General features: G+C 44.4%; 1 protein-coding gene across 1 annotated transcript in view; it reads left to right on the top strand.

Moving 5' to 3' along the window:
• Positions 1–375: 375 nt before the first annotated feature.
• ADAMTS14 (ADAM metallopeptidase with thrombospondin type 1 motif 14) overlaps positions 376–11506 on the top strand; it is a 99322-nt gene continuing 88191 nt past the window's right edge. The window contains exons 1-2 of the mRNA XM_044420508.1: positions 376–439; positions 2514–2926. Of these exons, the coding sequence (XP_044276443.1) occupies positions 376–439; positions 2514–2926 (477 nt within the window). The remainder of the gene's footprint in view (positions 440–2513; positions 2927–11506) is intronic.

Raw genomic sequence — 11506 nt, 5'->3', positions numbered from 1 at the left:
CTCCCCCAGCTGGCACCAGCCTTGCCGCGGGACGCGGCTCCTCCCCTCGGCGGCCGGCCGCGGTGCCTTTCCATCCGCAGTGCATGGAGGGGACTCGTCCCAGGTCGGGCGCAGTGCAGCGACGGCGGGGCCAGCGGGAGGACCGGCGCCGGCGCTCTCGGCTCTGCCGCTGACCGTGCAGGCGGGAGGGCGGGCGGGCGGCCGGCGAGGCGCGGGGAGGGGCGGGCGGGAAGGAGCCAGGCGAGCGCGGCGGCTGCCCTCGCGCTCCGCGCCGCCACGCGCCCGAAGCAGCCGGGGAGCGACCCCCGCGCCGCGCGCTCCGGGGCTGGCCGGCGTCGCGAGCCTCCCCAAATGGATTATCCTCCTCTGTATGTGATGCTGTCTTGCCTGGTGCCGCTGCACTGCTGGCTCGCCGCGGGCAGGGGAGCGAGAGCCCAAGGTAGGAGCGGCGCTCCTCGGCCCCCGGGCGAGGAGTGGGGGGAGCCAGGAGGGGGCAGCGCCGGGGGGCCGAGGAGGACGCCCCGAGGAGGGAGGCAGGAGGAAGCGGCGCCGCCGGGCGTCGACCGCCGCGCCGGCTGCCCGGAGTCGCGGGTCTCTGCAGCCCGAGTGCCGACAGCCGGGGCGCACTCCCGCCCGCCTTCAGGTGGGCTTCCAGGGCGCGCGCGGCGGGGCGGGGGGCGCACCCCGGCGGACCTCGCTCCGGAGCTCGGGGCATTCTTGGCCTGATCCGGAGTGAAGCGCTTGGGACTCCGTGGGACTTACCAGTGCGTCCAGCTGGATGGAGGGCTCTTAAGGCTTCCTATCGCAAGGCGTTGTGTAGTGATCCGGCCTTTTCTCCCCTAATGGATGCGCGTGTGTAAGCTTGCGGGAGGGGAAAAAAGGCAAACAGGACGGCGGCGACGAAGTTATAGACTTGGAAGACGTCTGCGCCCCGCCGTAATATTCCTGGAATGATGATGGCGTGATACCTGTCTCACCTGGAAGTACCTTTCCTTCTGAGCAAGTAGGCATATGATCTGGAACCGTCTGGCTGCAGTCCTGTGCGTGCTTGCTCAGGAGCAAGTTTTGTGGGCATCAATGGGGCTTTGTGCCAAAATAAACATGCTTAGGATCCTGGTGGCAGCCTGTGGATTTGCATGCTGCATCTTGAAAGCTTGAATTAGATGGATCAGCTGGCCGGTAAGAGGGCAAAATACTGCTTGACTGCAGTGAGCCACAAACCAGTCTTGTGTCTGTCATCGATTGTACATCCAGCCAGGTACCAAACTGCTGTACAAAACACTGCTAAGCACCTGCTGTAGGCAGAGACTTCAAATTCCCAGGCAGTTGTTACTGGGATGTACACGGATGTGCGCTAACCACTTCCTGGTGTATGGTTGATTTGGAGCAAACGTTGGGGAGTTTGTTCATTTAGTACATTTTATCTGTGTTTAATGCTGTTAACAGTGTTGAAGGTTCAGAATATGAAGCAGAGCAGACATATGAGATCCTATTGCAAAGCTCTTTCAAAGTGTGTTATGATGCTGACACACCTTTTTATTTGAATAGGATTCTCTACTTTAGAGGAGAGGTGTTACATGGAAGCTGCACAATGAATAGTTTGGATGCTTTGTGTTAGCTGGGCTTGGAAATGTGTGTCAATGTGAATTTCTTCTGCTGTGTTGAACATACCCAGTTGACACTCCATAAACCACAGTTTAAGAGGAAGAAATAAGAAAGGTTCTGCAATTGGACTTCACACTTTCCGCCTCATCATCAGACACTTAAAAGCTTTTTGCCTCCAGTGTTTGGGCTACTGGGGGAAACAAATTCTAAAGGTCTAAAGGTTTCTCTGCCAGCTTAAAACATCCATACAAATGGAGGGCAGGTCAGAGCAAACTCAAAAACAAAATGCTTTCATCTTTCTTGCAGACTAATACAGTATCAGCTGCACCAACAAAATATACTCTGACATCCATATGTGTGCATTGCTATAATTAATAATAATGCTGTAATTTTCCAAGAGCACAAAAAGTACAAAATGTGGTTTTGAGCACAGAAGTTTTGTTTCATTTGTTTTGTGCAAAAGTCTGTCCCTTATGACTGCAAAGTTATGTTTCAAAGATGTGGGCAGTGCCTCCCAGAAGTGATGTGTGTAGGAGGTATGGCTGAGTGAGATCAGGAGGCTGGACTTCAAGGACTGCTTGGCTTTCCAAATTGTGCAAACCAGTTTTGTATTTGCGCGCATTAATTCACATCCTGAAATTCATCTGTTTTGGTGCAAATTCATTGTTTGTTTATTGTGGTGCAGAGTACACGCAGCCTTCCCTCTGAATTACCAGGTGACTTGAGTGACAGCTTCTGTCACTTGGAAGGTGGTGTGACTTGCTGTGGGCGAATGACTAACAGTGGGACAGAGCTCCAAATTCTGGAGTGCCAGGCATGAGAGTTTCGAGAAGCTTTTCTTGCACAAAAAAGATTTCTGTCTGCTTTGAATGTATTGAAGTTTGTCTATCTGTATTTATTTCCACTAGAGCTGCTCCTGTCTGGAAAACTAAGTGAATATGGTGTGATTGTGCCCTTCAGTACAGATTGCCAGGGACGGTTCCTCTCGCACGTGGTGTCTGGCTCAGTCGCAGCTCAGAGGCAGGAAGCTGCCTATCCTTCTGCACCTCACTCAGGTCGACACAGAGTGGTCCGCAGCACCCCTCTGAATCGAGACATGCCTGGGAATCGTTTGCACTACTTCAATGTTACTGTTTTTGGGAAAGAACTGCATCTGCGCCTGAAGCCCAACCGGCGGCTGGTGTCCCCTGGTGCGCTGGCTGAGTGGCAGGAGGATTTCCAAGAGGTATTTCAGAAGCCACTGCAGCAGGAATGCATCTTCACAGGAGGAGTCTCGGGTATGCCAGGGGCCACAGTAGCCATCAGCAATTGTGATGGACTGGTAAGCAAAAGGGAATCGCATCTCACTGTTCTTCTTTTTTTGGTCACTGAAGAGGTTAATATTCTCTCTCTCCTGTTTTCCAACTAGTAGAACTGCCTTGCTGAAGTTGGAAGCAGAAAGCATGAGTTTCAGGATGAACTCATATTATGCTGAATGTGGAGTCCCTTTATAGTCCAATAAAAGTAGCAAACTTAATTGCAAAAGAAACAAGTTTGAGACAATCATCAGATTGGCATAAGAAAAAACACACTAGGATTTGCTGCATTCGGTTTGATACAAAACTGTTTCTTCCTCACTTATCAGGCTAGCCTCTGTTACAGGACAGAAAAATGTGTCAAGTCCAGCCACCACAGGGCACTCTCCTGTGGGGTCTTGGAAAGCACCACGTGCTTGCTTGCTGAGACCACTCCCAGGCTTTGGGGAGTGCGGGGGCTATGCTCCGACCCAAACGGAAGTGACCCATTGACAACACAGGACCCCGTCAAGCATGATGTGACCATGCCAATAATAATCAATGTATGTAGAAATGAATAAGGAACTGTGTGTGTGCACCTGCCCCCAAAACCTTTGGACCTAATAAGGCATTGCTTCGCATTTGAAAGATTTGGGGCACCGGCCTGCAAGGCACAAATATGCATAACATTTGCCCATAATAACTTGCATCTGTATTCAGAATTCAAAACAGTTACTAGGAATTATTTACATTTCACAGGAGTCAAAGCCAGCTGTTTCCCCAAATAAGATAAACCATTCAATTAAATGGTACATGATTACAATCGATTTGCAATGGTTGCAAACAGGTCTTTGTCACATACATGCATGCCCACAGACAGAGAACTAAAAATGGCAGGTTTCACATGAAAATCAAGTTCCGACAATGTGACAAAGCGTGAATTCAAATTCAAAAGCAGGCCTCCAGTCCCATTTCTCTCCCAACCTGTTCCAAAATTTAATCAGTTTCCCTTTAATTAGCAGGCTCATTACAACCATATATTTAAATTCAAAATAAAATAGGATGCACAATTCTGTTTAGAAGTGAAGGAAAAGTTAGCGTTAGAGAGTGAGGTAGAGGAAAGGGGCAAGGAAGGTTAGTAAGGGGGAAAACTAGAGGGGGAAACTAGAAAGAAGGAAAAGGCAGGTTTGGAGGTAGGGATTAGATGAAAGAGATAGATGGAACAATGAATGAGCAGAGTACACCCACAGTAATCCAAAACCGAAAGTTATTAATGTGAAACATTAAGCACCATGAGTTCATTGGTACTAGGCACCAGATAGCAAACCCAGGCTAGATGCTGGGGGTAGGTCTCCCCCTCCACACATTCAAGGCGACACACCATTCCCTTGCAAAAGCTTTTTATACTTCAGGATGCACAGTCACCACAGAACGAGTCTCTGAACATACACAGAGTGGTTTGTTGAACCCAGTCCAGCAACTTCTTCTGAGAACACTCCTTGACCCCCTCTGGGAGGCCCCTCTTGAAGGCAGGCAAGCCTCTTTTCTGTACACGGCCTCTTTCTTTGGTTAGCCCTTCTCTCCCAATGTTGAGTCATGGGTCAAGAGTCATCCTAAAGCTCCTGTTCTGTGCCCCGTCCCAGGAGCTGTAGATTCGGAGTCTGCTGGAGCACCTGGCAAGGGCAGCCTTGAGATAAGCCCTTCTGCTTCTCCCATCTCAATGTTTGGGAGCGCCAGTTCCCAGGGCCCCTCGTCTGACGAGGCTAAATCTGCCTGACCTTGGTGCACACGTCACAAAGAACTGCCCCTTTCATTTCCAACAGATGGAGAGAAATAAAGCACAAGGATGGCTATGCAGAAAAGGCCCAGATGCAGGACAGAATGGGCATACACCACTTTCCTCTTGCAATGGCCATGTTCTTCTGGTCTTTTTGCTACAGTGTTACCCCTATGCCAATAAAAGCTGATGTATGTAGAAAGGGATACAGAACCATGTGTGTGAACTGCACAGTAATCTTTGGACCACACAAAAGCATGTGGCTGGTCCTCCAGGACGGTGTGTTCAGTGAGATGGCATAAGAGTTGTGTTTTGCTTGTTCTTGTTTTGGGTGTACTGTATACTCAAGCATTCTGGGGTGGCTGAAATCTTAGTGTAGGGAACACACTCCAAGTTCTTTATTAATGTCAACCTATAGTGGCTATTATCAACATGCCCGTACCATACTTGACTACGTCTTAGCCCAAGTTAACTGGTGAGCCATGACTGTAAGCCAAAAGATTATGACGGTGAATACTAAGAGATGTCAATGCTGAAAAAGCAAAGGAAAATCCAAACTAGAAATATTAGAGAGGTGATCTCAGTTATTATTGTAGTGGTATAATTTACTATTATATTTATGAAAAACTGGTTTGGAAAAAAGGATCCATTTGATACCATAGAAGTAGGGAGGAGACAACATCAGGTGAAGGTCACATTTCTGGGAGCACCATTTTCATCCAAATGGTGATGAAAGAATCTTTTTCAAGTTAAGCTGGACATTGAAATCTTTAGTAGGTTTTTCCTTGTGCTAGTTCCCTCTCTCTTTCTCTTTGGAATTATTTCCATTGGTCTATAATCTTGTTATGTATTTTGAGGTAAATGAGCAGCTTCAGATTTCCAAAAATTCTTTTTCCCGATTTGAGCTGGGCAAGATGGAAGAGCTGAACAGGTAAGCAGGTATGATGGGAATTGCTTCATAGCCATTGCTGCTTTTATGAGAAACAAAAGCCTATGCCGGTAGATGGAAGGGAACTACATACACGCATGTTGCAGTCACAAATGGGGTGATGTGAGAAACTGGGCACTAGCAGCAATTGCAGTAATCTGGCACTTTCATACATAGCAAAAATGTTGCTTCTTACAAACAGAAAATTTATCTTTACTCCAGCAGTTTTGCTAACTTTGGAGCGCCAATGTGCTATGGTAGTTAGAACTTCTGAGTGGGGCTCTGGAGAGCCAAGTTCTAGTCTCTTACTCAGCTCACAGGATGGCTTTGCCCAGTCACCTGACTCACAGGGTTTTTGTTGTGAGGATAAAATAGAGAGAAAGGGGGCTAGGTGAGGTACCTAGGGTTCCTGGCAAAAGGAATAAAGGAAAAGGAATAAATAAATGTAGAAATGAACACACAAAAAACTAGCCTGCTTTTCTAGTTTTTATACGAAACTAATTCTTGGAACTGGTCCAGGACAAACAGCTGGTCAGGCTGCTTCCCCATTCAATTAACAGGATCAATTAACCTGTTTTGCAATGTTGTAGCTATGTTAAGGGCTAGCCAAATGACTGCATTTTGTCGTAACAAGGGGAACAGGAGATTCTACAGCTAATACTCAGAAACTGGCTCAAAGAAGTGATGCGAAACTTGACAGTGTATAACGTCAGTGCTGATGTTGTGGTAGAAAATTTATGAACTGATTTCTTTGTAAGAGTTTAAGTCCGATGGATAGCCTCCAACAGTTTGACATGGATTGTCTGTTTTCTTTCTCATAGACCAGGCTTCCCCAGCCTGGTGCTCTCTGGATGTTTTGGACTTAATTTCCCATCACAAGCAGCATGGCTGGTGGTCAGCAATCCTAGGAGCTGTAGTCCAGTATACCTGGAGGGTACCATGTTGGGAAAGCCTGTCTAATTTGGCTGGAGTAAAATGTCTGGGCCCATTTTCTCTCCTTTGGTAGCAACTTTTGGGAAAGTACTTGTTGTGTCAGGTTGTGGGGAAAGTTGGGTCCATGCTGTGACCTAGTAGCATTGTGACATGGTTGTTGGTTTTATTAAAATACACTTTTGGTGAGGATTTCATTCAATGGGTAATTTAGAGGTCAATGTCTTTCCTTGAGTATACTCAGAATTCTGCATGAATTGTCAGACAAGATGATAGGCAATTGGGATCCACTGAGGTTTTGGGGTTGGGAACAGAAGCTGTGCAGCATTAATCCTACCTTAAACCTTTAACGTATTTATGCTATTTCTGTCAAACTGCAGGAATGGAAAACTGAACTGTGGGCTTTTAAAAAATGCATTCTGAAATCTGGCTTTCCCAGTTTTCCTGACATATGCACTCTCCAGGACAGTATATGGAACTAATGTTCCAATAGCCCTTAGTTCATGCTGGCATTTTCTGTGCATTGCAAGGAGCCATTTCTGCTGCTAAATGTATGCGCAGCAGAAGGCCCTAAAAAAAGAAAAAGTAGGCCCAAGGGGGAAAAATAGTTTTGGGCCCCAAAAGATGTGGGAAGATAAGATAATCTTAATTTAGAGGACAAGATTTATGCTGCTGTGATTTTTTGAGAATTCTTTTTCAGAATTTTGGCAATTGATATAGTAGTGCTAAATTTCCTGGATTAATAATAATCAGAACTTGTTAAAAATACATGGATCATACTATTTCTTTTTCTTGGAACAAATATGTATTTTGAAAATGTATGGAGAAATGCTTCTTTGTGAATTCTTACTTTCAAAATGATATACAGTAAGTCCAAAGCAGACATTATTTTAATGTCTACCTAGAAATTGCAGCTGTTTCATTTTTACTCTACAGTATGTGCAGAAGGGCCGATAAAGCCCAGGATCCTAGTGTGGCATATTGAGGCTTTAGCCCTCCCTCCCTCTGTGCCCCTGAGCCAGATGATGGGAGGTGGGAATGCCTGCCATTTCTTTTGCAGCACAAATGACAGGTGTGCCTCTCACAGCCATATATGGCCCAGGGCACGCAGGAGGCCCTATGTCCCCACTGTTAGATCAGGCTTCCTGGAGTAAAAATAAAGTACTGCTTCATGTAAGCATGGTGAAATAAAGCTTTGACTAATTCCACTTTGCCCCAATTCTTATTAACTGTACTATTTCTCCTTGGGCAATAGACTGGGGACATTGTCCCACCTAGTGATACCTGCCGGAATTTCTTGTTGATGTTCATTTTCTGTAAAAATACGGCTATCACATGCAGAACTTTAAATATTTAACACTGGCAAGGATCTGAAGACTTGCCTGCGCATCTCAGGATGTGCTGTTGCCAGGTGGGATAACTTTCTTTCTAGGGTCATCAACTGCTGTGGAAAGCATCTTCATTTTCAAACTTTTCCATGTGGGATGTGGGGCTTCTGTTGAGAGAAAAGCAAATCCAAGGCCTGCTAGCACTCAGAGTTTGTTTCAAAGGGATTTGTTGCATTTGGACTGGCTTCTGAGTATATTTTAGAACTTCATTATTATACCATATAAGTGCAGAATTTTATATTGGATCCAGAATACAGTGCTCTGAAATTGTCAGCTTTTTAATAAGGGTTGATCGAAAGCTCTGTAGGGGTTTTAAGAAATATGCAGGATTGCAAAAGGCTTTCAGTGTCTACATCCTGTACAGTCACCCTCAAATCCACCCAGTATTTGTGCATTAAGTGTCATATTTGTAAAGGGACCCATATGTGTAGAGCCCACCATGTGTAAACTCGAACCTCGCAGCTTCTAGGCTTCTATACAAACATGATTCTCGGTAAGCAGATGCCAGCAGGCCAGGGATGGGTGTATCAAAAGGGAGCAGATTGAGTTGGTATAATCCTGATTTCATATTGCTGATTTGATTAACCTCAGTGTGGGTCTTAGATTTGACAGCTTAAACTCAACCCTGGTTATTTCACATGTACAGATTCATCAAGGTTTTATCAACATTTTCCTCTGTGAAAATAGTCCTCTATAAATAGCAAACATATTTATATGTTTTCCCACTGGTATGAAAACTTGGAAATGCTATATTCAGTTGTTCTATAGCATTTACTTTTACTTGCTTCTTCATCATCACTGGCATTGAGCAAAACCTTTATGTGCCACTGTTTCCAATGCCCTATTATTAGTAGTTCAAAGAATGGACAACGAGGAGTCTTAGCAGCTAAATTTCATTTTCCATCTCACATTCAAACTGGAAGTACTTGGTGAACTTTTGTTCATTGCCTTGTGGTTACTTTTGGTCCTGTAGGACCTCTCTGCATCCAGATAGACCCCACCCAGCCACCTTCAATATATTGATATTTTGCTTCCAAAGAAGCAGGAGGATGGAATCTCAGATTTTTCCCCATCTGCATAATTTTGCCCGGTGTTTCTCAACACATTTCCTCTTAATTGGCAGCAAGGCAGATACTTTTTGATGCAGGAAGTATGTGCCCACTTTGTGCTATACTTGTAAAAATTACAAAGTTTCTCTGTATTTAAAAAAATTGTATCTACTGAAGTGTAACATCTGCCCGTAGATGAGCTATGGAAGTTCCTGGGGGTACTTCTGAACAGGATAAGATCCTCATCAGTTCAAGATACCCCCTTTTAGTTATGTTTAAATGGGTGAATTTTCCGCTTCTGTCCATGCTTTTGGTATGTAATACTGCATTTCTGGCATGTAATATAATATATGCCATGCACAACATTTGGTCCTTCATTGGCAAAATACCTCTTCTTTCACCTGGAATCTGCCCATTTCTCCTAGTGGCTGAGGTGCACATGCATTCTTAATTCACACCAGGTACTTTGAGATTGTTGGTGTTTAGTTTATTAAAGTGTCACTGTATTATAAAGTATTACATAATTAAAGCATTACAGAATTCAGACAGTAAGAAACCTACTAAGAGTTTACAGTCATATTGTCCAAAGGCTATGACAGACTCAGGCTTCTTTCTAACCGAGTTTGCCCCTCAAACAAGGAAAACTTTTAAAATGAAGATTAAGATACCTAGGATTTTGTGCATTGGATCTTTCAGTCCCAGCATCTTTCTCTGCTGTAAATCATTAATGTCAATAGATTAATTTTTGATAGGCAATCTATCACAAATTTTTCAAGGAGAGTTCACTGCATTAGGGGCCCTTCCAGTTGGTATCAGGAGCTTCTGTCCTAAATAAATGGAGCTGCCAGCATGAGGCACTGTATAGAAACATGTGTGTAGATGCTTGCTCAGAAGGGCTAGAGACGGCAGAGCTGTCCAGACAGTGAGGTTATATGGCAAGATGTTGTCATTCGTTAATTTTGAAAGTACTTTTCACAGAAAGTAAGCCAAAATAAAGTCTGATTAATATCTTTCTGAAGTGCTGTTGGTTGGTTTTATTTGGGTAGGCATCTACTTGCGCGGTAGAATCAAGATAGCTTTTTGTTATTTTTCTTCTATAAAGTTTCACACATTGTTTTACTCATGAAGAGCCTCAGGGTTATAGGGATGTACCCAAACAGGGAAATCCAGTTCATTTCCTGCTTGCTTCCAATCTGATGATCAGAAATTGCTGAGTCAGATTTTAAAAGACTTCCATTTCTAACATGGACTGCAATTTGTACACATTTATTTTTACTGTTACTGCTGATGAAATTTGAACGAATAAATGCCCCCAAACTACATAGCTCTAGAATGAGCTGTGCTGAAGTGGGTAATCTGCCTAAAATCATGCTAGAACTACATGGGGATTTGGTGCTAATTTGCATAGATTTATTAGCAGGTTAAAGAATGTGCTAATTGTAGTCACTCCACAGACAGACGTCCATGACATGGCTTAACTTGAAGCACAGTGAGTTGGCACCAGCACAAGTTTAAGGGTTGGGGTTAAGCTTCAGGTTAGGGTTAGGGGTTAGGAAAACCTGGGTTCCTGCACATGTGAAGGTGCTTGAAAGTAGCTTTGACTGTGCAGAAAGAGTCAGTGGTTCAATTGGAACACCCAGAATGCTACTTTTGTGCATGTTGTCTGAATACATTGAGATTATACCTGGGTGCTAGGTTTAGGGTAAGCTTCAGTTTAGGAAGAGAAAAACCTGGGTCTCCATGCATGTCCATAGGCCTAAAATTAAGTGGAGTCAGCACTCAACAAGAACATGTAGTATACCTCACACATACGTAACTGTATATTAAAAAATACAGTTGGTTTCATTTTGGAGATAAAATGTATATGGTGAAAACCAACAGTGATTGTAGGATATATAAGAACAAACATTGTTAGGCTGATTTTTTCCTTATGCTGAGATGTTTTTTTATTTCTCAACCATGTAATTATGCATAAGGGATCAAATCATCTGAAGTGATTTAGGAAATTAGAAGTTCTAATTCCTATGCAACTGCAAGCTTAAGTCTTGCATCAATTTGAAAACAGCAGTGCAGTTGTAATTCATATGTCCCTCTGCCAGCTACTTGTCAGTGTCTTGGAAAGCGAATAAGCAGGCCGAGAAGATGCCCTGGAGTCTTCATCGTGCCAGAGACCTAGATTTTCTTCTTGGCCCATATGTTTCATTTCACTGTCCAGATGTTTGCTGAATTTTCCACCCGTGACAATCTGCAGGGAGAATCAATGGTGATTTCGCACATCCTAAGCAGGCCTCTATCACTGAGCTAAGGCTTTTTTTTTTTTGCCATTTAAATATCTGGTGGTTAGTAGCCTTCACAAAATTGCTGCCTCATCTTGGCATGCATTAGCACCATTGGACATCTGCCTGGTCACAATAGGCCAGTTTCTGCAGGAAACAGGGAAGCTTTTGGCAATTCAGATGCATGTGATGTGTGCAGGAATGGGATGAGAAGGAGATGCTGAACAGCGGCATTTGACGTGGACTGGCAACGTGTTTCAGGAAAAATCTTGCACTTTG

Source organism: Varanus komodoensis, unplaced genomic scaffold (assembly GCF_004798865.1).
Source record: "Varanus komodoensis strain SLA01 unplaced genomic scaffold, ASM479886v1 scaffold11, whole genome shotgun sequence".
Lineage (NCBI taxonomy): Eukaryota > Metazoa > Chordata > Lepidosauria > Squamata > Varanidae > Varanus > Varanus komodoensis.
This window is presented reverse-complemented; position numbering and strand designations above follow the sequence as displayed.